Genomic DNA, 27,335 nt, shown 5'->3' with positions numbered 1-27,335 from the left:
GGTGATATCTTCTTAATGCATAAGAATAACCTCCAGGATAACCTCTCGACTCTGTTTGGAATCTCTCAGCCATTGACACTTTTGTCTCATTCCACTCTTCCCCCTTTTGGTTGAGAAGGTTTTCCCACACACGGTCCATACGTGATGTACAATCTATGGCTCACAATATCATCGCATAGCTGTGCATACATCACCATGATCATTTCTAGAACATTTGCATCACTCCAGAAAAAGAAATAAAAAGAAAAAAGAAAAAACTTGTACATCCCATATTCCTCACCCCTCCCTCTTATTGACCACTGGAGTATTTCCATCTACCCAATTTATTTTACACCTTATCCCCTTATTATTTATTTATTATCCATATCTTTTTTTACTCATCTCTCTATATCCTGGATAAAAGAAGCAACAGACACAAGGTTTTCACAATCAAACAGTCACATCTTAAAAGCTATATAGTTAAATGTCTCCAAGAATCCTGGAACACAGCTGAACAGCTTCAGTGTTTTCCTCCAGCCATTCCAATACACCATAAACTAAACAGGGATAGCTATATAATGCATAAGAATAACTTCCAGGATAATCTCTTGACTCTGAAATTTCTCAGCCACTGTTCTAGTTTGCTAGCTGCTGGAATGCAATATACCAGAAACGGATTGGCTTTTTTTTTTCATAGCAGTATTTTATTTTTATTAATTAAAAAAAAAATTACAAGAAGCACAAACATTCCCAACACATACACTCAGCAATTCACAATATCATCACATAGTTGCATATTCATCATCATGATCATTTCCCACACATTTGCATCAATTCAGAAAAAGACATAAAAAGACAACAGAAAAAAAAATTTTTTACATACCCTTACCCCTTGCTTTCATTGATCACTAGCATTCCAAACTAAATTTATTTTAACATTTGTTCCCCCTATTATTTATTTTTATTTCATATATTCTACTCATCTGTTGACAAGGTAGATAAAAGGGGCATTAGACACAAGGCTTTCACAATCACACAGTCACATTGTGAAAGCTGTATCATTATACAATCATCATCAAGAAACATGGGACTGGAACACAGCTCTACATTTTCAGGCAGTTCCCTCCAGCCTCTCCATTACATCTTGAATAACAAGATGATATCTACTTGATGCATAAGAATAACCTCTCGACTCTGTTTGGAGTCTCTCAGCCATTGACACTTTGTCTCATTTCCTTCTTCCCGCTTTTGGTTGAGAAGGTTTTCTCAATCTCTTGATGCTAAGTCTCAGCTCATTCTAGGGTTTTTCTCGATCCCTTGATGCTGAGTCTCCGCTCATTCCAGGATCTCTGTCCCACGTTGCCAGGAAGGTCCACACCCCTGGGAGTCATGTCCCACGCAGAGAGGGGGAGGGTGGTGAGACTGCTCCTTGTGTTGGCTGGAGAGAGAGGCCACATCTGAGCAACAAAAGAGGCTCTCTTGGGGGTGACTCTTAGGCCTAAATTTTAAGTAGACTTGACCTATCCTTTGTGGGGTTAAATTTCATATGAACAAACCCCAAGACTGGGGGCTCTGCCTATAGCTTTGGTTGTCCACACTGTTTGCGAGAATATCAAGAATTCAGCTTGGGGAAGTTGAATTTCTCCCCGTTCTCACCACTCCCCAAAGGGGGCTTTGCAGATACTTTTCCACTCACTGATCGAATCACTCTGGGATTCATCGGGGCATCACTCTGGACAAACCAACAAAATCTCACGTCCTACCTGAGATTCCAAGTACTTATGGCATTCAATCAAACTATCTACATAAGTTATATTAGGAAATGCACTAGTCAAAATATTAATTTTGTAACAGATAAACATTTTTTGCTTTAGTCTTACACAGAAGGTGACATTTTAAAATATTACCATCTATTTTCAGTACCCTGCAATAATGACACTCCTTTGTTCTTCCTCATGCAAAAACATTTTTAAAATTGTACTTTGTACATTTATTTCACTATTATTATACACTCTAGGCATTCCTAGATTATACCATCTCGATCTTTACCATCTATCTTCCTTTCTGATTTCATTTGTGTCCCCAGCCCTCCTCCCTCTATCATTCTCACATGCAACTTCATTCAGTGTTTTAACATAATTGTATTACAGTTAGGTAGTATTGTGCTGTCCATTTCTGAGTTTTTGTATCCAGTTGTGTTGCACAGTCTGTATCCCTTCAGCTCCAGTTACCCAATATCTTACCCTATTTCTATCTCCTGATGGTCTCTGTTATGAACAAAATATTCCAAGTTTATTCACTAATGTCAGTTCATATCAATGAGACCATACAGTATTTGTCCTTTAGTTTTTGGCTAGTCTCACTCAGCATAATGCTCTCAAGGTCCATCCATGTTGTTACATACTTCATAAGTTTATTCTGTCTCAGAGCTGCATAATATTCCATCGTATGTATATACCACAGTTTGTTTAGCCACTCGTCTGCTGATGGACATTTTGGCTGTTTCCATCTCCTTGCAATTGTAAATAATGCTGCTATAAACATTGGTGTGCAAATGTCTGTTTGTGTCTTTGCCCTTATGTCCTCAGAGTAGATACCTAGCAATGGTATTACTGGGTCATATGGCAATTCTGTATTCAGCTTTTTGAGGAACCGCCAAACTGCCTTCCACAGTGGTTGCACCATTTGACATTCCCACCAACAGTGGATAAGTGTGCCTCTTTCTCCACATCCTCTCCAGCACTTGTCATTTTCTGTTTTGTTGATAATGGCCATTCTGGTGGGTGTGAGATGATATCTTGTGGTTTTGATTTGCATTTCTCTAATGGCCAGGGATGTTGAGCATCTCTTCATGTGCCTTTTGACCATTTGTATTTCCTCTTCTGAGAGGTGTCTGTTCAAGTCTTTTTCCCATTTTGTAATTGGGTTGGCTGTCTTTTTGTTGTTGAGTTGAACAATCTCTTTATAAATTCTGGATACTAGACCTTTATCTGATATGTCGTTTCCAAATATTGTCTCCCATTGTGTAGGCTGTCTTTTTACTTTCTTGATAAAGTTCTTTGATGCACAAAAGTGTTTAATTTTGAGGAGCTCCCATTTCTTTCTTTCTTTCTTTAGTGCTCTTTCTTTAGGTGTAAGGTCCATAAAACTGCCTCCAATTATAAGATTCATAAGATATCTCCCTACATTTTCCTCTAACTGTTTTATGGTCTTAGACCTAATGTTTAGATCTTTGATCCATTTTGAGTTAACTTTTGTATAGGGTGTGAGATACGGGTTCTTTCATTCTTTTGCATATGGATATCCAGTTCTCTAGGCACCATTTATTGAAGAGACTGTTCTGTCCCAGGTGAGTTGGCTTGACTGCCTTATCAAAGATCAAATGTCCATAGATGAGAGGGTCTATATCTGAGCACTCTATTCAATTCCATTGGTCGATATATCTATCTTTATGCCAGTACCATGCTGTTTTGACCACTGTGGCTTCATAATATGCCTTAAAGTCAGGTAGCGTGAGACCTCCAGCTTCATTTTTTTCCCCTCAAGATACTTTTAGCAATTTGGGGCACCCTGCCCTTCCAGATAAATTTGCTTATTGGTTTTTCTACTTCTGAAAAATAAGTTGTTGGGATTTTGATTGATATTGCATTGAATATGTAAATCAATTTAGGTAGAATTGACATCTTAACTATATTTAGTCTTCTAATCCATGAACACTGTATGCCCTTCCATCTATTTAGGTCTTCTGTGATTTCTTTTAACAGTTTCTTGTAGTTTTCTTTGTATAGGTCTTTTGTCTCTTTAGTTAAATTTATTCCTAAGTATTTTATTCTTTTAGTTGCAATTGTAAAGAAGTTGATGTTTAAAATCGTCATTTGTTATATTATCTTTTGCAGGAATAAGTTTCATAGTGGTGAATCCCAAGATCAGGGGCACAGCCTGTTGTTTTGTTTGTCCCCACTGCTAGCAATAATTTCAGAAATTCTTCAAATTATGAAATTGAACATTTCCTCTTTCTTCTCCAGTCTCTTGAGGGGACTTTGCAAATATTTCTTTATTCACCTCTCAAATTACCTGGTATATATCAGGGCATCACACTAACCTGGAGAAACCAATCTCACATTTCATTCAAAATTCCATGTACTTATGGTGTTCAACTAAACTGACCATGCAAGTTAAACTAGGCAACTTGCATGCCCTTTGTTCCACACAGAAGTTGAAGTTTTAAAATAAGGATGATATCATCCTTTAACCTGTGTTCTGATCTACTCTAGTCCTATCCAGATCATCTTCCTAAATATCTCTAGTCACAGTCTGATTCCTTTTATTGATTTGATCTTTGATTGAGATTTTGCATGTCTGTTCCAACATCCTATATTAGTTGCTTCAACTCCTTTACTGATTTGAAGTGTTGGTTTGGTCCTTTGACTGGGCCATATCTTTGATTTTCCTAGTATGACTCATTATTTGCTGGCATCTGGGCATTTTTTTTCTTGTTGAATGGCTTTGTTGTCTATCTGTTCTTTGACAGTCAGTTCAACTTATTCTAGAACTCTAGAATAGGTTTTGTTTAATTGATCAGAATTTTTCAGTTCTTGTTTTTCTGTTTCTTGCCCTACCTATATGGCAAGAAGGGTATTGCCATATAGGGTATTGCCCTATTTTTTTCTCGCAAGGGTCTCCTCAGATGTGCTTGTCTGCTCACAACTTTCCACCATTGCCTTTAATTTCAGCAGACTCTCCCTGCCATGGGTGTGGTTGAGACAGTGGTGAGGTAGTAGGCAGACTTTTATTACTTCTGTTTTCCAGTTCTGGGGCCTAAATTCCTTGAAGAAGGAATTTGAGCTAGGCACCACCCCTGTTTTCTTGGGGGAAGATACAGCCTTTAGAAAATTAACTCCTTTCACCTGTCCCTCAGACAAGCTTTCTTCCACCTTTGCCTGGGGAAATGCAGGAGACTGTTAGTGCTTCCGGTTCTATCTAAAGAGAGTTCTATGTGAGATCTCAGCCTTCCACCTGGTCCAGACTTGTGTATGCTGTGTGTCTGGTCACTAATATTCCCCCAGCAGGTGTTCTGTACTGTTCCTGGCTGTTTACTAGTGTCTCTGGGGGACAAGCTAAATTGCACACCTCACTAAGCCACCATCTTGTTCCTCCTTAGAAGGCAGTTTTGAAGGGAAGCATTTAATGTCAGAATTCATAAACCACCACATTTCATAAACCAACATTAATAATTGAAATGCAATATCACAGGACTGTGAATCTAAGCATTATTATGCATCTTCTAAGTCATCCTTTATGGAGATTTGTGAAAACTTTCCCTTGTTTTATGATGCATACTTAGAACATTGGCATCACCATTTTCCTGTACAGGATTTGTGTCCAAGGGTGCTTATGCTGGTAAACATGATTACAAGTGTTCATTTTCTGCATGGCAGATTTTGATGATTGCCAAATATGGGGGATTTGTGACCAGATTTGTGAAGACCGTGTTGGCCATCATGAGTGTCGCTGTGTAGAAGGATATATCTTGGAGCATCACCGGCATTGCAGAGCTCATTCTTCCTGTGAGTATATTATGTACACCTGTTGGATATCTTATCTAATATCTTCCTTCTGTAGCATATGACAAGAGAAATCCCATTATTTATGCCAGAGTTTTATCATGACAAATCTGGAGTGGCCCTGGTATTACCTGTTACCAAGAAGTAAGGGTCAAAATTAATTTCATATTTTGGTTATTATTGATTTGTGGATTAATGATGACCATTATTAAAATATTAATAGGTTTCTTGTTCATTTTTCTGTTTTGTCTACATTTGACTCACTCTGGGTGTTTTAATTAATTTTCCTACTACAAATATAGGTGACATATCTATAGAAATAACTGGCAGTGTCACAAGGAAAATCTGCTAAAAAAATTGGGTCCTAATGGATTTGTCTCCATGGATTACTGATAATGTCTCTGCTCACACAGTAAGTGAAGAATGGGCCATTTGATGCTAGGACTTTAGGGAGTATTAATGCTTTTCTTCTTCACCTTTAGCTGGCGAGGCCTCTGTCATCTTCTCCAATGGTCAGGATTTACTTGTTGGTAATATTCAAGGAACTGGTTTCCAGGTCCTGGTACATTCTGAAAATCGTGGAATGGCCATTGGCGTGGATTTTCACTATGACCTCCAAAGGGTCTTTTGGACAGACACCGTGAGAGGAAAGGTAAATAGAAATTTCAGGACCTTGCTGGGGAGCTGAATAGAACCATAAGCACAATGTGTTGATAGCTTTTCATTTTTGGGGGAGTAGAGGGGAAAGTTTCTTTGTTTTCTAACAAGAAAGGCCCTTGAAATATTTTATGTTAATCAGCACCTTTTCCCTGCTATACTATTACATGTGACCTATTAAACAAAGCAGCCTATTATATGGATTAGCCTGGAGCAACTTTTAATTTTATTCGAAATGGAGTCCAAAAGCCTAATTAAAAGAAATAGTAGACATTCTTTCAAAACTGGATGGATATTTGGTAGTAATTTTTGAAACTTGATCATTTAAAATGTAAAAAGTACCTGCTTTCATGGATGATTAAAATCAGATTTTACTTGCATCATCTAAATGGATCTGTAATTGAGATTTGCATAACACGTATTGACAGTATTTTGTTTAACGGCCAAAATTTTGTTACGTGTCTTACTTGTAAAACACGGTGTATTTGATTGCAACCTAGGAGTTATACTGCTAAAGATTTATTGTATTTTATTTTTTCCTCTTACATTTTCTTGCATCATTGTACTGTGCCGATACCCTTTTCAGTCTTTGGTCACATTAAGCACTTTTCATTGTGTCTTTAGTTTTATTGTTGCATCAGAGGGACTGGATGGGGATAAGATCTCTCACATAAGGGACCTTCAACATGAATAATATAGCTATTAACATTGTCAAAAGGACAGCATTGGTGTTCATAAATTATGAGGCTGCGTTGCCACTACTGAAGATTAGTTCAAGAAAAATTATTCCTATTGTTTCCGTGGCCAGCCTAGAGTTTCACACCCGCATCCCCCCCCACCCCCTTACCCCCCAGCTATAGATATAATCCAAGTCTTCAGTCTCCCTCCTTGTGATGTAGAGGAGAGAAATGGGCTGTGTGCTCCCATCCATACTTGGTGGGAGGGATGGATGGGCAGAGGGAGCATTCTCCATACACTCTGCCCACTGCTGCCAAATACTAATGAAGGTCCAGTACTTCCAGATCTTTTAAAGCTAGAAATTAAACACTGTGAAAGTAGGTTAGGGTGAGAAAGAAGAGAGGTGGGGTGGCTTTTTTGTCTGGTTCTTGTAAAATCTTAGCTTTCTTAAAGCTTAAAACAGCCCACCCCTCTTTTGAGAAGCCTGACTGAATAGAACCAGACTGTTTTTCAATAGCCGCTCTTAGCTGACTCATGGACAGTAGAATTCTGATACCTCAAATGCCTTCCTTACCTCTGAAAGCTTTACAGTCAGTATGCACTGGCTGAGGATCCGTTGGTTGAAGTTAAATAAAAGTAAAAAATTTTTTCTTAGCATTCACAGAGAATCTAGCATGGTTGTCCTGATTTTTAGGTCCTCAGAATGTTTTATGCAAAATATATTTATATATTTCAAAATGTATTCACATATCTCTAGAGTTTTGGAGACCAGGCCCTGGAGTTAGAAAGACTGGCATGCAAATCATGATTCCACTATGTCCTAGGTTTCTTTTTTTAAAACTATTTAATACTGTTACCTATAGTTCATCATTTACAATGTTGTATAGTCCAATGTTATTTCTATTTTTATTCTCCTAACATATATGAGCTAAAATTGCCTCCTATAGAACCGAAAATTTCATCCTAGGTTGTCTATTTATTTATTATAGGTCCAGATGAATGATTTGTGCAAATCGGTTAGTGATACTCAATAAGTGTAATCATTTTGGTTTTCACTTCAGGTTTTTTCAGTTGATATTAATGGTTTAAATGTCCAAGAAGTCCTCAATGTTTCTGTTGATGCTGCAGAGAATTTGGCTGTGGACTGGATTAATGATAAACTTTATATCGTGGAGACCAGAGTCAGCCGCATAGATGTAGTGAATTTGGATGGAAGTCATCGAGTTTCCCTTATCGCTGAAAGCTTAGGGCATCCCAGAGGAATTGCTCTGGACCCAACTGTTGGGTAAGTGATGTGCACACATACTGATACCTTCTTTTGGAGTTTTATGTCTCCCCCTAAACAATGATCATCTACTGGATTTCTGATTTCTGTGGGCTTTGCACTCTGGAATCTAGAATTCCTCTATTGTTAGCAGCTCTAAAGGAGTCAAGTAAATATAATCTCAGTTGAGGATAAGTAGTGTGAGCACACATACTGGTGTACTAAATATACTTAATTTGTAGGGGTGTGAATTTTATTCTCATAACCTGGCTTAGGAACCTTCTTCTTAGGAAGAAGTTTAGGCTATTCTGGTTCATGGTATCAGCTGTTCTTTTCATTGGAAATGATGGAAATTTCCTGGGTCAAATGACGTGATAGCTTAATTGAATATATATTTGCAGTTTTTCTTGGTGGAGGCAGAGAAAACACCGTATTAACACGTTTAATAGTTGCTAATGGAATCCTTAATTCTCCTGATTGGCCCTCTTGGCTTCGTGGTTTTTGCGTGCTTTTTTCTCTGTTCTTTTACACCTCCATGGTTCCCTAATCAACTAGAGGAAATTTCTATTGATCCAAACACATGATCAAAAAAAATAGTTTTCAAGTAAACGTGTGAAATAACAAACTCTTTCATGTTTTGTTTTGTAGTTACTTTTTTTTCTCAGATTGGCGGAGTCTTTCTGGGAGCCCAAAGGTGGAAAGGGCTTTCATGGATGGCACTAACCGTAAAGATTTGGTAAAAACAAAGCTGGGATGGCCTGCTGGGATAACCGTGGATATGGTATCAAAGCGTGTTTACTGGGTTGACAGCCGGTTTGATTGCATTGAGACTGTAACTTATGATGGACTTCAAAGGTAAGAAGTATTTTTTTTAAATAGCTATGTAAATTAGTAGGTCCGTGCCTAAAATTAAGAGGGGTCAGAAAGGACCAGAATTAAAATATTGCTTTGTTGATTAACTTGAATGACCGCTGTGTTGTCAACTTGCCTTGAAGTGACCTCCCCTGAGTTTTGTTAGCTTTTCTTGTGTTCTGTAATAACACACATTACATATTACCTAATGCATTTATTTTTTTATTTCCCCTTTCTGGCCTTTCCTCCTATTCCAGATGAAGCATTAATTCCTCTGTCCTTTTTGCTTTCTTTCCAGGGATTACTTTATCTTTATAAGTCCCTCCCCATCTCCTACCCCCCACATTGAGAATGAATTGGATCTTACTTTGCCCTTATATATACCTTTCGGTATTTTTAAAATTTGTTTAAAATGTTTTCTTTAAATTTTGTTCATATGGATTCAGTGAATAGGCTGCCTTCATTGCAATATTTTTCTCTTGATCTCTGCTTGGTTAAATGAAGTGATTGGCTATGAAAACTATGACTTTCTGTCAATGAAACTGATTCGTACCATGAGAACATTTAGTAAACTCACATCAGTTAGGAGGAAAAACTGCAAGAGTTAGAGGATTGATCGGCACTGGATTATGTTAGAAGGGTCTTTTCCCAGCTCCAATGTGAAAATACTAACATCAAATATAGTTGGAACACATGCTTCTTAAAATGTGTATTTCTTTATTTGTAAGAAAAAAGTAGCTTTTGGCATGTAATTGAACTGACTCCACCTTTAGTTAAAATGAGAAACAATAAGAAAAATAAGTTGTACTGTATATACATTTTTTTTAATAGGAAGATAGTTGTTCACGGAGGCTCAGTTATTCCTCATCCCTATGGAATAAGCCTGTTTGAAGATACTGTGTTCTTCACTGATTGGACAAAGATGGCTGTGATGAAGGCAAACAAGTTCAATGACACCAGTCCACAAGTGTACCACCAGTCTTCTGTGCAACCTTTTGGAGTGACTGTTTACCATGCCATCAGACAGCCTCGTGGTAAGCTCGAGGAAACTATGCCTGGATTGGATTTAGTAAAAATAATAATAAAATAGTTTCCTCAAAGCTATGGAGGTTAGTGATGAGGGAGCTCATGAGATTTATGTGGCATTCTTAAATGTATCAACAATTAAGCTCTGAACTTGGCATTGCAGATGATGTATGTTCTGGAGATAATGAGTAAAAATGCCAGAGCTAGAGGAAGTTTTAGAGACAACAAATATTGATTGCCATGTTCAGTATGCCATGTACTCTTTAAATGCTGTTTACAGCAAGCCGAACAAACCACAGTACCTATCCTCATGTTAGGTAGTGTCAGACATTTTCTCCTTTTCATCTATTGCATAGATGTCATGCATATTCTTTGGTGTACATTAATCCTGTCATAGGCCAACTGGGTTTGGTGGCTCTGGCTGTTCACTTATGTGTAGTCTTCTGTTCTTTTTTTTTTTTTTTTAAATTTTTTATTAATTAAAGAAAAAATTACAGGAAAGAAACATAAACATTCCCAACACACACACTCAGCAATTCACAATATCATCACATAGTTGCATATTCATCATCATGATCATTTCCCAGAACATTTGCATCAATTCAGAAAAAGAAATAAAAAGACAACAGAAAATAAAACAAAAATAGAAAAAAATTTTACATACCATACACCTTACCCCTCCCTTTCATTGATCACTAGCATTTCAAACTAAATTTATTTTAACATTTGTTCCCCTTATTATTTATTTTTATTTCATATGTTCTACTCATCTGTTGACAAGGTAGATAAAAGGAGCATTAGACACAAGGTTTTCACAATCACATAGTCACATTGTGAAAGCTGTATCATTATACTATCATCATCAAGAAACATGGCTACTGGAACACAGCTCTACATTTTCAGGCAGTTCACTCTAGCCTCTCCATTACATCTTGAATAACAAGGTGATAGCTACTTAATGCGTAAGAATAACCTCCAGGATGACCTCTTGGCTCTGTTTGGAATCTCTCAGCCATTGACACTTTGTCTCACTTCACTCTTCCCCCTTTTGGTCGAGAAGGTTTACTCAATCCCTTGATGCTGGGTGTCAGCTCATTCTAGAGTTTTTCTCAATCCCTTGATGCTGAATCTCAGCTCATTCTGGGATTTCTGTCCCACATTGCCAGGAAGATCCACACCCCTGGGAGTCATGTCCCACGTGGGCAGGGGGAGGGTGGTGAGTTTGCTTGCTGAGTTGGCTGGAGAGAGAAGCCACATTTGAGCAAAAAAAGAGGTTCTCTTGGGGGTGACTCTTAGGCCTAATTTTAAGTAGGCTTGACCTATCTCCTGTGGGGTTAAGTTTCATATGAACAAACCCCAAGACTGGGGGTTCAGCTTTGGTTGTCCACACTGCTTGTGAGAATATCAAGAATTCAACTTGGAGAAGTTGAGTTTTCCCCCGTTCTCACCATTCTTTGCAAGTACTTTTCCACTCACTGATGAAATCACTCTGGGATTCATCAGGGCATCACCTGGACAAACCAACAAAATCTCATGTCCTATACAAAGTTCCACGTACTTAAGGTGGTCAACCAACTATCTACATAAGTTATATTAGGAGATGCACTAGTCAAAGTATAAATTTGTACGAAATAAACATTTTTTGCTTTAGTCTCACCATAAGTTGAAATTTTAAAATATTAATTTCCATCTATTTTCAGCACCCTGCAGTAATGACATTCTTTTGTTCTTCCTCATGCAAAAACATTTTTTAAATTTGTACATTTAGTCACTATCATTATACACTCTAGGCATTCCTAGATTATACCATCTCAATCTTTATTGTCTATCTTTCTTTGTGATTTCATTTATGCCCCAACCCTCCTCCCTCTTTCATTCTCATATGCAGCTTCATTCAGTGTTTTAACATAATTGTATTACAGTTAGGTAATATTGTGCTGTCCATTTCTGAGTTTTTATATTCAGTCCTGTCGCACAATCTGTATCCCTTCAGCTCCAATTACCCAATATCTTACCCTATTTCTATCTCCTGATGGTTTCTGTTACCAACGAAATATTCCAAGTTTATTCACTAATGTCAGTTCATATCAGTGAGACCATACAGTATTTGTCCTTTTGTTTCTGGCTAATCATATTCAGAATAATGTCCTTAAGGTCCATTCATGTTGTTACATACTTCATAACTTTATTCTGACTTACAGTTGCATAATATTCCATCTTATGTAAATGTCACAGCTTGTTTAGTCAACTGTGTGTTGATGGACATTTTGGCTATTTCCATCTCTTGGTAATTGTTAATAATGCTGCTATAAACATTGGTGTGTAAATGTCCATTTGTGTCCTTGGCCTTGTGTCCTTTGAGTAGAGACAGCATATAGATGGGTCCTGTTTTTTAATCCATTCTGCCAGACTGTCTTTTGATTGGAGAGTTTAATCAATTACCATTCAGTGTTATTACTGCGTGGGTAGTACTTCTACTACTTTGCCTTCTGGATTTTATATGTCATATCTAATTTTCCTTCTTTTTACCTTTACTCATAGTCTTCCTTTGTACATTCTTCTCCACACCTCCCTCTTCTGTCTTCATATCTGTCTCTAGTGCTCCCTTTAGTATTTCTTGCAGAGCTGGTCTCTTGGTCACAAATTCTCTCAGTGATTTTTTGTCTAAAAATGTTTTAATTTCTCCCTCATTTTTGAAGGACAGTTTTGCTGGATATAGAATTCTTGCTTGGTAGTTTTTCTCTATTAGTAATTTAAATATATCATCCCACTGTCTTCTTGCCTCCATGATTTCTGCTGAGAGATCTGCGCATAGTCTTATTAGGTTTACCTTGTATGTGATGGATTGCTTTTCTCTTGCTGCTTTCAAGATTCTCTCTTCTTTTTGACCTCTGACATTCTGATTAGTAAAGTCTTGGAGTATGTCTATTTGGATCTATTCTTTTTGGGGTACGCTGCACTTCTTGGATCTGTAATTTTAAGTCCTTCATAAGAGTTGGGAAATTTTCAGTGATAATTTCCTCCATTAGTTTTTCTACTCCTTTTCCCTTCTCTATTCCTTCTGGGACACCCACAACACATATATTTGTGCACTTCATATTGTCTTTCAATTCCCTGAGTCCCTGCTTGTATTTTTCCATTTTTTTCCCTATATTTTCTTTTTCTTGCTGGATTTCAGATGATCCGTCCTCCAGTTCACTAATCCTATGTTCTCTCTCTCGAAATCTACCATTGTAGGTTTCCATTGTATTTTCATCTCTTCTACCTTGCCTTTCATTCCCATAAGTTCTGTGAGTTGTTTTTCATACTTTTGATTTCTTCTTTTTGTTCATTCCTTGCCTTCTTTATATCCTCCCTCAATTCATTGATTTGGTTTTTGATAAGGTTTTCCATGTCTGTTCTTATATTCTGAATTAATTGTTTCAGCTCCTGTATGTCATTTGAATGTTGGTTTGTTCCTTCGACTGGGCCATATCTTCAATTTTCCTAGTGTGATTTATTATTTTTTGCTGGCATCTAGGCATTTAATTACCTTAATTAGTTTATTCTGGAGATTGCTTTCACTTCTTTTACCTAGGGTTTTCTTGCTGGATGAATTTGTTGTCTATCTGTTCTTTGACATTCAGTTCAGCTTTATCTGGACCTTTAGCTTAAGTTTTGTTTAACAGAGGAGAATTTTTCAGTGCTTGTTTCTTGCCCTGCTTGTATGATGCCTCCCCCCCACCCCCACACATAGGAGGGTCACTTAGGTATTATAGACCCAGTTGGATTTTCCTAGACCAAACTGGCCTCCTATCAGGAAAGAGTCGCCTGCATCGGTTTTCCCTGAGGGTGAGACCCAGCAGGTTGAAAGACTTTCCTGTGAAGTCTGGACTCTGTTTTTCGTATACTGCCCAGTATTTGGTGCTTGTCTGCCTACAGGTCCCAGGCAAAGATGATCCAGTACCTTAAACTTTGGCAGACTTTCCATGCTGGGGGCGTGGTGGAAACAGAGGAGAGGTTATAGGTTGATTTTTTTTTTTTTTTTTACATGGGCAGACACCAGGAATTGAACCTGGGTCCTCTGGCATTGTAGGCAAGCATTCCTGCCGGCTGAGCCACCATGGCCCGCCCTGTAGGCTGATTTTAATGGCTTCAAATTACCAAGCCCTGGTATCTGAATTCCTTGAGAGAGAGATTCCACCTGAATTGGGCTTCACCCCTCCCCTGGGGAAGGCACAGTCTCCAGACAAGCCCCCAAATGAGCTTGCTTCTTCCTATGTCTGGGGCAGTTGCAGCCTGAGAAGTCCTGTCGCTATATCCAAAGGCAGTCAAGCCTTTGTAGAAACACAGCCACAAAAACCTGTTTCCTTCTCTTTTTTTCCCCTTTTCCCATCAGCCCTGACCCCTTGGTGCCGGGGCAAAAATGATCAACCTCCACTTTGACCAGGTTCACCTAAGCTGGGGGCCTATTTTTAGTAGTCAGAATTTGTTAATTAATTCCACAATTGGCGTTTGATTGTGCTCAGTCCCTGCTGCTTGTTAAGTTCCTTTCCTTTCCCCTCTGGGAAGCAGCCTGTGGGGGAGGGGCTCTGGCTGCCACCACAGCTTTGGGAACTCACGGTTCTGTGGGGGCTCGCAGCCGGTCCAGCTGGTCCAGACTGGGGTACGCTGTGTGTCTGGTCACTGATGTTGCCCCAGGAGTTGCTCTGTACTGTTTCTGGTTATTTGGTAGTTGTTCTGGAGGACGAACTAAAATGCGCACATTGTTAAGCCACCATCTTGACCCGGAAGTCAGTCTTCTGTTCTTTTTAAGTAAGCTGTTTGCATTTCAAGCCTTACATCAGCAATATATGTACATCTGCATTTGTTTGTTGTATTGATAGAAGGTTTAATATTGGTGAACAGTGATTTAGGGAAAAGACAGGTTTATATTCTGAATTTGATCTGTTTATGATGAAGAAAAAAAAACCCAACAAAACTCCCAACCACTAACTGATGCATTTAAATACTCATCCTAGTAGAACCTGCCTTGCTCAGCACAACACTTTCTTCCATTATTTGGCTCAGAATGACATCTGTCTGTTTTTGCAAATTAGTACCCCTGAAAAGCTGTTTTGCTGCTGAATAATCGTGGGCAGGTTATCAGACTTCTCCCTTATTTTCCTTTTCTGTAAAATTATGATATTAGTGTTAGTGTATGTGAATTCGCTTTCTCACAAAGTTATCCAGTGAGTCATAGCTATTATAATGTTATATCTTACTAGTGGTAAAAGTAGTAGCATTATGGGTGGTGTAATGGTGGCTCCATGGCAGAGTTCTTGCCTGCTGTGCCAGAGACCCAGGTTCAATTCCTGGTGCCTTCTCATGCAAAAACAAAAAAAAAGAATAGCATTACATTTTTTGTTCTTGATCATTGAGAATTGAAGGCATTGTTCTTGAGGAAAGAGAACCCCCCAATGTTCGTTTATAGGTGTTTTGCTTGTTGACACCACCAGTTTGAGTGGATGGAAATAGAGCTATGAAATTTGGAGGGCCGAAGCAGATATTCTGTGATAACTGTCTCCAATGACCCATTTCTCTTATTTCACCTATTGGTTTATTTAAACTGACTTCAGCTGTTTTGCATAATGATAAGTATTTCTAACTGAGATTTAACTCTGTGCATTTTTTTCCTCCAGTTAGAAATCCATGTGAAAATAACAATGGCGGTTGTGAACAGGTGTGTCTCCTCAGCCATATAACAGATAATAATGGTTTGGGTTACCGCTGCAAGTGTATAATTGGCTTTGAACTGGATGCAGATGATCATCACTGTGTTGGTAAGAAGTCAGTTTTCTGCTTGCGCCTACACCAGCCTCCCCATTTTACCTTTTCACTGCAGCTTTCCATAGCCCACAGGGTGTCTTCTTTCTTCAACACACAGAGCTGTGTTTGAAGCAGTGAAACTGTCCTTTGGTACTTCCTCTTGGCTTTGTTCTTTCAAGGACTGTGGTCCATATTCTTTCTGTAGTATGCATGCCTTCACCATTTTTGTGGGAAGTACTCTCAACACTTTTAGTGGATTCTCCTAGACCACCATCTTTGATCAAAGTAATTGCCTCATAATCTCAAAGTAATCATTTGAGCATGGACGTGGCTCAATTCCTCATCAGTTTTCTATCCTCCTGTTCTCCTGGTTGCTTACTCACCAACTCATACATAATTAGGCCATTGCCTTTGTATTAGCTAATACTTAACACTATTGTATATAACTATTATAACTATATAATATATAAAAATATAGTTTATATCTGATCTATATAACTATATAATATTATCTTTAGCTATTACAACTAATATATGACTATAACTAGTGAACTTCACTCCTTTCCCATTTTCTCTCATTCTCTCATTTTCTCCCTTCCTTTCTTTCCATCCTTTATTTCTTCCTAAATAACTGTTCAATTCTTTTTTTCTGGATTTATATCAAAATTAATACAATTTGGAAACTGACAGGGAGTACTATTTTAGGAATTAAGCATATGGATGTCATCTTCAGGTTACATTTTTCAGGAAGATTTTAATACATGTATCTCCTTCATAGATGTTTATCCTTTTTTCCCTCTTCCTTCCATTATTTCTAACTATAAAATAACATTCTGGGGAGGGCAAGAACCATGTGTGTGGCTGACTGTGCTATGTCTCTCTCCCTACAGCTGTTAATCAGTTTCTGCTGTTTTCATCTAAAATGTCTGTTCGTGGCATCCCATTCACCATTCTTGGTGATGAAGATCTCATGATTCCTGTGACAAGAAGTCCTTCTTTTTTCATTGGGATCGATTTTTGGGCCGAGATGAGCACCATCTTTTTTTCGGATAGAACAAAAGACATTATTGCTAAACAAAAGACTGATGGCACAGGTGAGGAAGAACTTTTTTTTTGCATATGTTCATGTGTAGCTTATGGATTTTCAGTAATAGTACTAATAATGTACTCAGTAAATCTTTGCATCCACTTCTTTTACTAAGCTTGGAAAAGAAGATCGATTGCTTTTTCTATGAATTAAGTTTTAATGACCACCAACATTAACATTAATGTCAAGTGTATGAAAGCTATGACTGGGTTGATTGGCTAGAAGCTGTTTCCCATATTGAAGCAGGCAGATTGACTTTTTTAGGGATGCTGAAATATCAGTGAGTGGCGGGGCTGACTTCTTATAAGGAAGAGTGAACTACATAGTCTGCTGCAGAGTTCACTGCAGAACATATTCATGGAGGGGTCTTATGGTAGGAAACCATTGGATAAATTAATTTCATAATGTACTGATGGATTTTGAAAACAAAAGTTGGTAGTCAATGTAAGTTTTATGTTTTTTTATTGTGAAAATTAGCATATATACAAAAAAGCAACAAATTTCAAAGCACAGCACAACAATTAGTTGTAGAACAGATTTCAGAGTTTCGTGTGGGTTACAGTTCCCCAATTTTAAGTTTTTACTTCTAGCCTCTCCAAGACATGAGACTAAAGAAAAAAATCAATATAATGATTTGGCAATCATACTCATTTGTTAAATTCAGTCTTTTCTCTTGTAACTCAACCTTCTTCTTTGATCTTTCTCCCAAACTTAAGGGGTATTTGGGCTACGCCCATTCTAACTTTTTCATTTTGGAAAGGTCTGTAAGAAATATGGAATGGGGGATGGAACAAGTTGATGTTCTGGAGAGGTTGGCCCCTCTGGTTTCAGGTAGCCAATATAATTTTTTTTAGTTCTGTTTTTAAACTTTTTTTGTGTGTGTAATATAACATATATACAAAGCAAAGAAAGAAAAAAACAAGTTTCAAAGCACTCTTCAACAAGTAGTTGCAGGACAGATCCCAGAGTTTGTCATGGGCTACCATACCAGCCTCTCAGATTTTTCCTTCTAGCTGCTCCAGAACATTGGAGGCTAGAAGGAATAAATATTTTTTTATCATCACAATTTACTTTTTTAAAAAAATAATATATATACAAAAAAGCAATAAATTTCAAAGCACAGTATAACAATTAGTTGTAGAACAGATTTCTGAGTTTGGAATGGGTTATAGTTCCATAATTTTAGGTTTTACTTCTAGCTGCACTGAGATACTAGAGACTATAAGAAATATCAATATAATGATTCAGTAATCCTATTCGTTTGTTAAACCCAGGCTTCTCTGTATAACTCCACCATCATCTTTGGTCTTTCTTCCCTTTTTAGGGATAGTTGGGCTATGCCCATTCTACCTTTTTTATTTTGGAAGGGACACTGATGTTCTGGAGAGTCTGGGCCCTCTAGGTTTCAGGACTTATCTGGCCCCGGGACCGTTCGGAAAGTTATAGATTTCTGGCAAGTTACCCTAGTGCATGGAACCTTTGTAGGATCTTATATATTGGTATGGTATGGTAACCAATATAATCTTGAAGGCCTGCCCAGGCTTTGAATCCTGGCTTCCCATATTTTCTTATTTGGGTAATCTGGGGCTAATTACTTATTCTCCTTTTTCAGTCTTGATTGTCCTCCAGAGGTCCAAATGAGTAGGATTCTAGCTGTTTCTGAAGGGAGACTTCCCCAGGGGATGTCTAAGAGACCATTGCCTGACACAGGATCCTGAAGATGCTCCCCTAACTCTTCTTGGAGTTTTTTTAGTTATGGTTCTTGTATTTATTATGTCTATGATACATTTTCAGTTGATTTTGTCTATAGCATGAGGTAAGAGTCCACCTTTATTTTTTGCACATGGATGTCTAGCTTCTGCATTACCATTTGTTGAAGCGACCATTCTTTTCTCATTGCTTGGACATGGCATCTTGTCAAATCAGTTGGCCATAAATATGGAGATTTGTTTCTGAGGGACTTTTTTAGCCTGTCATTTGGACTATGCTCTGGCCTGTAATGTGTTCTGGTGTTCTTTTTCAAGATGTGGGCCCTTACCCTTCATATAGATTTTTTTTTACTATCATTGTGTTTTATTTCCTTCTACCTTTTCTCATAATTTTTTATAGACTGCTTTTTAAAATATCTATCAGTCAACTGCCAGTATTTACTGAGTTCATTCGATGTACCTAGTATATGATCCTTTGGGGGAGTGTTAGTCTCCTTCATATAAACTTGATTGACTTTTCCATTTTTGCAAAGAAGGATGAGGAGGAAGGAAATTTGATTGGATTACATAATCTGTAAATTGCTTTGGGTAGAAATGGCATCTTAACATTTACTCTTCTGATCCATTTATTTAGGCAATGTCTTGTGGTTTTCTACATACAAACCCTTTACATCCTTGGCTAGATATCTGTAGATTTACTTCTAGATTTCCTTTGGAAAGCCTATCTTGCCATATGCCCCGCTCAGAGTTTGTGCTTTTGTGCCATTTTGTGTATGCCTTCATTACAGCACCTATTACTGTGGGCCTAATCCCCCGACATTTACAACCCCCTTTCTCACTTGTATCAACATGCTTCACTTCTCTATGATTCAGTTTCTACTTTCATAAAGTAGGAATGGGAATCTGTGTAATCAGCACAGTCATTAGCTCATACTGCTCAATTCTACTATTATAAGTACTGCTACCATTATTACATTTCCTTAATATTTAGAGTGAGGTGTGACTGTTTATTCAGATTCCTGTAGTGGGGAAAAGAGAGTAAATGGCATAGAATAATTTCAAAAAGAAAGAAAAGTTTTTTCCCCCCTTCTATCCAGTTCTGCCTTTCTTTTTGGAATTATTGCTGCAATTTTCCAAACTTGGCAACCTGGTGTAATGTCATTTATTTCAATTCTTGCTGAACAGGTTTTTTTTTCCTGTTCTGTTTTGTTTGCCTAAGAATTCCACGTGTTACTAAAATATGTGACCCAAAATTTGGTTTTAAATTTTAAATAAACTGTGAACATGTTTTGATTATAGGTAGAGAAATTCTCATAGCTAACAGGGTGGATGGCGTTGAAAGTTTATCTTTTGACTGGATTTCAAAGAACCTCTATTGGACAGATGACTCTTACAATAGTATCAGTGTCATGAGACTGGCTGATAAATCGAGACGTACAATACTCCGCCATTTGAATAACCCACGATCAATTGTAGTTCATCCTATCATGGGGTAAGTGTGTTCACATTTTCCCAAGATATTGGAAACTTAAGCTTATTATAGTCATTGAAAAGTGATGCCATAGGCTGAAAAGCATCATATTGGGTGAAATAAGCCACTCATAAAAGGACAAATATTTACCTGAATATGATTAAAAGGGGAATGTTAGACTGTAACAAAATAAAATAGAACAATGTAATGTCTCCTGTGTTTTCACGATTGTTCTCATAACTTCTCTTCAAAATAAAAAAAAATGATGTCAGGAATTTTGGAAAGTTGAGCGAATACATGATTGTGATTGAACTGTATACATTGAAAGTATCTGTAATTGTATATCTTTAGCATAAGCTAAACTAATCACCTTACCTCCTTTGAGAAACAATGGTGTGTTTTATTACCCCCTATAATTGCAGTGGACTAGGGAAGGAATGAATTCGCAGCACAATTATCAGAAAAGGCTCAAATCATGTAGCAGTTAGTAGCCAAATTCTAGTACTGCAAAGCTCTTGTGTGTAATATATAAATACTACCTCTGTCATGCGTTCATCTGTGGGAATATACATGTTTGTGTATTTCCTCTTTTTAAATATACGAAGCACATGTTTAAACCGATGATAAATATTGAGAAGAAAATTGTATTGCTTTAACTACAGAGGTTTTAAATGTACCTTAACCAAAATGATGCCTCTATTTAAAATCATAGAAAGCTACTTCTTTCAGGTATACAATTCAGTTGTGTTAATTACATTTCACAATGTTGTGCTACCATCGCCATCATCCATTATCAAAGCATTTTATCGCCATTAAGCATTAACATCCCATCCCTCCTGTAACTTGTAATCTGTCTATTACATTTCCATTTTCTAGATTGTTTCATGTAGATGAAATCGTACAATATCTGCCTTTTGCATCTGACTTATTTTACTTAACATGGTATCTTCAAGTTCCACCCATGTTGTAGCATGTTTATCCTATCGTCCATTGATGTCTATGGTAGTAATGTACCCAAATATATTCTCTTATACTGTAGGAAGAGTCATGTGTATCATCTTTATAACTTTTAGATAACTTGTCTGCCAAATTGTTATTATTATATTTTAATGCTATTTGTATTCGTGACTTTGGTCACATAATGGTAATTGAATTTAGAATTAGAACAGATGCCAAGCTAAGCACAATAAAATGTACAGAAAGTGAAATTAGTTCAGCAAGTCTCTGGAGAATTTGTATTTGTTCTGTAGTTTGTCTCAGTGTTAAATCCTTGATTTATCACCTCATTTTCTAGGTATATATTCTACACTGAATTGTTGCATCCTGCTAAAATCGTCAGAGCGTGGAGTGATGGATCTCATGCTTTGCCTATAGTAAACACTACTCTTGGATGGCCTAATGGGTTGGCCATAGATTGGGGGTAAGTCAGACTCATCCCATATTATTGAGTTCCCACTCATATTGTGCTCATATTAAACATAGATGAGGCATACTAGGGTTATATGAGGGAGTAAGGAATGGTTCTACATACCTTCTTCAGAAGTGTATGAATAGGTGATAGGAGAGAGGTGTAGAAATAATACAGATAAAGTTGGCCATCTACTGTTCAGTCCAAACTAATGCATTCCTGAGTATTTTGAGAAAATTGCTAGGTAACCAGAATTGCAGGAGTTAGTGGGAGGTGGTATTGAGTCATGAATTGCATTAGAAGTAGGATAGGTTATGTATAATTCTTACAGGGAGCATTTTTTTTAAATAAATATTTTTATTGTAAAACCTTAAACAAATAAACAAACGTTCTTAACACCAAAATATTCTATGCATGGTATACAATCAATATTGCTCAAAATATCACCACATAGTTGTGTATTCACCAATATGATCATTTTTTTGCACATTTGTATCACTCCATCAAAAGAAATGAAAGAGAAAGAGGAAAAAACTCATGCATACCATACCTTATAGGGAGCGTCTTGAGGATAGGACCTTAAATATCAAAGTAGTCTGTAGGACAGGAGAATGGGAGAATTGCATTTTACTACCATTATTGTTATTCACTTTTTTATTTCCCAAGAAGATAGCAACGTTTGAGTTTTCTAAGACAGTTAATTGAAAACCACTTCATGCAAATAGCTGTATCTTTTGGTATGGGAGACATAAAATTGATAAATTTTATAAATGGTTTAATAAAAGTGTTAAGTGAACATGCACATCATAACCTGTATATCTCAGGACTCTGGTTGTATGAAACAGATAAAGATTCCAGGAATGGTTCTAATGAAAACAACTGCAGTAGGTTTTGAACTGGTTCCTCTTGATTTGTTTGTAGAGAGACTATCAACTATGTTCACAGAGTTTACATTGCATCCTAGCTATTTCTGTTCCATTTGTCTTGTTTGCTTCTGAATAAACGATAACTAAGAATTTTATTCTTTTAGTGCTTTGCGATTGTACTGGGTGGATACAATATTTGATAAAATCGAGCACTGCAACTTTGATGGTTTAGATAGAAAAAGCCTGGCGCGTATAGAGGAGGTGACATATCCATTTGGAATTACCATCTTTGGAGGTATGTTTTGAAGCAATAAAAAGTGTTTTGGAGCAGTAGACTCCTTACTGACAGTCTCACAATGGTGCTCTAGAAAAGATGACTTGAATACTTTAGCCTTTGTTTTGGACACATTTTGATAATAATGCTATACCATGTTTATCACCCATACAGGCAGTCATTTGGTGCATAGGTTATTCAGTGTTTTACACAGTTCCTTTTGCTTATGTGCATTTCATTCTTGTCTCTTTAAGCATGAATATCCTGTTGGGGGGCTATTTTAAAACATGCTGAGAGTTGGGGCTATGGAAATATGTGCAGAATTTCTTCCCCCTACCCCTGGGAAAAAGGGTACTTTGGAAATTGTCCTATTTTTTTTAGATGTATTCATCATGATTTATTGAAGTAAAATGAAATTTAATATAAGGATTAGACAGTAGGCCAGATTATTTCTTTGGAAATGAATAAATGAGCTGGAAACTGGATCTGTAGCACAGAGAAACGGAATTTGAGATAAGAGACACAATGAGAAGCTCTAACATAGATCTTATTAAGCAGAGAGAATAGAGAACATGGAAGAAACAGTATTCAAAGATAAGAAATAAGACAAGAAAGATAACTAATAAACATTTTTATGCCCACCCCAACATCTGGAAAGTTTTCCTATTTTTTTTTTTAATATTTTTTTAATTGTGAAATATAACATATGTTCTAGTTTGCTAGCTTCTGGAATGCAACACACCAGAGACAGATTGGCTTTCTTTCTTTTTTTTTTTTTTTGTAATTAATTTTTTAATTTTTTTTAAATACCAAAAAACACCAAACAAATGCAAACATTTGTAATTTTTGATCATTCTGTTCTACATATATAATCAATAATTCACAATATCATCACATTAGTTGCATATTCATCATCATGATCATTTCTTGGAACATTTGCATCTAGTTAGAAAAAGAAATAAAAAGAAAACAGAAAAAAATTCGTACATACCATACCCCCCACCCCTCCCCCTCACCAATCAACAGCATGCTTATTCTAACTTCTTCATGTTGGAAGGGTCTGTCGATAATGTGGGATAATGGGATGGAAGTAGTTGATGTTCTGGAGAGGCTGGGCCCTCTGCCTTCCAGGACTCATCTGGAGGTTGTAGGTTTCTGGAAAGGTACCCTAGTGCATAGAATCTTTGCAGAATTCTATATATAGCCCTAGGTATTCTTTAGGATTGGCAGGAATGGTTTTGGTTGGGCTTGGCAAGTTATGATAGGCAGCAATGCCTAACTGAAGCTTGCATAAAAGTGACCTCCAGAGTAGCCTCTCGGCTCTTTTTGAATTCTCTCCACCTTATTTATTACACTTCTTTTCCCCCTTTTGATCAGGCTGCCATTGTTGATCCCACAGTGTTAGGGTCAGGCTCATCCCTGGGAGTCATCTCCCAGGCTGCCATGGAGACTTTCACCCCTGGATGTCATGTCCCACGTAGTGGAGAGGGCAGTGATTTCACTGCATTGCTCTGTTCTTTTAAATGCGATTTTACTGAGATGAGTAAGCATATTTTAAGATACTGTAAGTATACAATCAATGCCTCACAGTATCACCACATAGTTATGTATTCACTACCAACATTTTCATTACTCCAGGAAGCAAACAAACAAAAAAAAGGAAACACCAAAATATCATGTGCTCTTTATCACTCCCATCATTTATCTCTAGCATTGGTACGGTACATTTGTTGATGAAAGATATTAGGTATAGTCCATAGTATGCAGTAGGTGCATTTTTCGTGCATATACTACCTATTAACTACTAGCACTATCATGCATTTTTTCTAGTTCATGGAGAAATTTTTTTGTATTTGTACTGCTGTTGTCCACCACAGATTTACTGAATTTATATATTCCTGTGTTTTGACCTGGCTTTCCTACTGTGGACATATATGACTCTAACTTCCCCTACCAAACACCCTCACACACAGTTCAGCACTTATTTATCCATTTCCATGCAGTTAAATTCAACCTAGTTAAAAATTCTTCAAGCTCTAGCACCCCCATTCTCTACCCAAATTTGATTGCCTGGTAACCTATATTCTCGATTTTCTCTCTATAAATTTGCTTTTTTATAATTAGTTAATATTAGTGAGATCATGTTCATCCATGTTGTTGCATGCCTCAGGACTTCATCCCTTCTCACTTTTGGATAATACTCCAAAAGTGAGATGCATATATATATATATACAAACCACATTTATCCATTCACCAGCTGAGGGACACTTAGCTTGCTTCTGTCTTTAGGCAGTTGTGAATGATGCCGCTATGAACATCGGTGTGCAGATGCCTTTTCACAGTCTTGCTTTCAGTTTTTCTGGGTATATACTGCTTAGTGGGATTGCAGGATCGTAGGGCAACTCCATGCTTAGCTTCCTGAGGAATCACCAAATTGTCATCCACAGCAGCAGCACCATTTTTATTCCCACCAGCAGTGAATGTTTCACCACATCCTCTCCAACACTTGTTTGCTTAGTAGCAGCTGTTCTACCAGGTAGGCAATGATATTTCCCTACCAGCTAGTGAAAATGATCATCATTTCATGTGCCTTTTAGCCATTTATATTTCTTCATTGAAAAAATGTCTAAATGTCTTTTGCCCATTAAAAATATTTTTTTTGTTGTTGAGATGTGAGATTTCTTTATATATTCTGCCTAGCAAACCCTTGTCAGATATGTGGTTTCCAAACATGGGTTTCTCCCATTGAGTTGGCTGCCTTTTCACCTTTTGACAAATTCCTGTGAAGCACAGATGTATTCGGTTTTGAGGAGGCCCCATTTATCTACTGTTTCTTTCATTGCTTGGGCTTTGACGGTAAAGCTTGTTTTTGAATAGAAAATGAGATAGGGGTCCTTTTTAAGTCTTTCAGATATGAATATTCAGTTCTCTCGACACCATTTATTGAAGAAACTGTTCTGTCCCAGTTGAGTGTTGTGGCTTTATATAATATGCTTTAAAGTTAGGAAATGTTGAGTTCTCCCACTTCATTCTTCTTTTTCTAGATAGTTTTGGCTATTTGGGGCCCCTTACCCTTCCAAATAAATTTGATAATTAGTTTTCATTTATGCAAAGCTGGCCATTGGAATTTTTATTGGGATTGCATTGATTCTGCAGGTCGATTTGGGCAGACTCGACATCTTAATGACATTTAACTTTCCAATCCATGAATATGGATGAATATTGGATTTCTTTTACCAGTGTTTTGTAGTTTTCTGTATACAGGCCCTTTATGTCTTTGGTTGAGTTTATTCCTAGATACTCGATTCTTACTATTGTTGCTATTGTAAATGGAATTTTTTATACATTTTATAGATTACATGTATTATACATTTCAATGTCTTAAATGTGTGTACCGCAGAGGAAATTGAGGCAAAAATAAATTACTACTTTATTTTTATTCTGTTCCCTGGTGCTTACATGAACCTCATCAGATTTCTTGTAGACATTGTTAAAGAAATTAATCAGTGATATACTCTGATGCTTTTTAAGTTATTGTTGGAGCAAATACTATGCAATTGAAATTTATTGGTTCACAGTTTTGAGTTTGTTACATGGCAGTGCACACTAACAATGCACAGCCTCTCCTAGTCTCTCTGTTTTCTTATAGTTTCCAAATAATTTAATGCTACCAGTAAAGTTTTTTGAGAAAGACCAGCAGGTTAGTCTTCCAAAGAAACCTTTGGATGTCTAAACCTAGTTTTTTTTTTGTTTTACATTTTTTATATATTTACAAAAAGCAATAAATTTCAAAGTACATTTTAAAATAGTAGTTATAGTCTATTCTATAATAAAAAAGTTTGGTATGGGTTACAGTTTCAAAATTTCAGATTTTTCCATTCTAGTTGCTTCAAGACACCGGAGACTAAAAGAAATATCAATATAAAGATTCAGCATCAGAATCATTTGTTAAATCCTGTCTTTTTCTGTTTTAACTCCTTCTCCTTTGATCTTTCTTCCAATCTTTCAGGATATTTGGACTGTGCTCATTCTAACTTTTATGCATTGAAAAGGGGTATCAACAATATGGGATAGGGGGATGGAGCTAGTTGATGTTCTTGGAGAGGCTGTCCCTTCTGGGTTTCAGGACTTATCTGGCTTAGGAGCCATCTGGTGGCTATAGGTTTCTAGAAAGTAAACTTAGTGCATGAAACTTTTGTGGAATCTCAGATAGAGCCCTAAGTGTTCTTTAGGGTTGACAGAAATGATGTTGGTTGGGTTTGACAAACCATGTCAATTAGCAATATTTAGCTAAAGTTTGCATAAGAGTTGTCTCCAGAATAGCCTCTGCAAGGCTCTATTTAAACTCTCTTAGCCACTGATACCTTATTTTGTTACATTTTCCCCCCTTTTGGTCAGGAAAGTGTTGTTAGTCCCACCATGCCAGGGTTAGTTTCATCTAAGAGTCATATTTCATATTGCCAAGGAGACTTTTACCCCTGGATGTCCTGTCCCAAGTAGTGGGGGAGGGTAATGATTTTTCCTTGCAGAGTTGGTCTTAGTGAGAGAAAGGCCGTATTTAAGCAGCAAAAGAGGTTTTCTGGAAGTTACTCTTCGGGCATAATTATAGGGTAGGCTTAGCTTCTCTGCCACAGAACTAAGTTTAAAAAGAGCAAGCCTGGGCGGGCCGCGGTGGCTCAGCGGGCAAGAGTGCTTGCCTGCCATGCCGGAGGA

At 37.3% G+C, this 27,335-nt stretch overlaps 1 protein-coding gene across 1 annotated transcript in view; it reads left to right on the top strand.

Annotated features, from left to right (window-relative positions):
- Window positions 1–27,335, top strand: part of LRP2 (LDL receptor related protein 2) — a 160,027-nt gene that overhangs the window by 56,670 nt on the left and 76,022 nt on the right. The window contains exons 10-19 of the mRNA XM_077154078.1: window positions 5,418–5,546; window positions 6,026–6,195; window positions 7,940–8,163; window positions 8,791–8,997; window positions 9,826–10,028; window positions 15,681–15,821; window positions 16,698–16,901; window positions 19,903–20,095; window positions 21,369–21,494; window positions 22,513–22,643. Coding sequence (XP_077010193.1) covers window positions 5,418–5,546; window positions 6,026–6,195; window positions 7,940–8,163; window positions 8,791–8,997; window positions 9,826–10,028; window positions 15,681–15,821; window positions 16,698–16,901; window positions 19,903–20,095; window positions 21,369–21,494; window positions 22,513–22,643 — 1,728 coding nt within the window. The remainder of the gene's footprint in view (window positions 1–5,417; window positions 5,547–6,025; window positions 6,196–7,939; window positions 8,164–8,790; window positions 8,998–9,825; window positions 10,029–15,680; window positions 15,822–16,697; window positions 16,902–19,902; window positions 20,096–21,368; window positions 21,495–22,512; window positions 22,644–27,335) is intronic.

This window comes from Tamandua tetradactyla, chromosome 3, assembly GCF_023851605.1.
Source record: "Tamandua tetradactyla isolate mTamTet1 chromosome 3, mTamTet1.pri, whole genome shotgun sequence".
NCBI lineage: Eukaryota > Metazoa > Chordata > Mammalia > Pilosa > Myrmecophagidae > Tamandua > Tamandua tetradactyla.
Note: the sequence above shows the minus strand (reverse complement) of the source record. Positions and strands in the feature narration are given on the sequence as shown.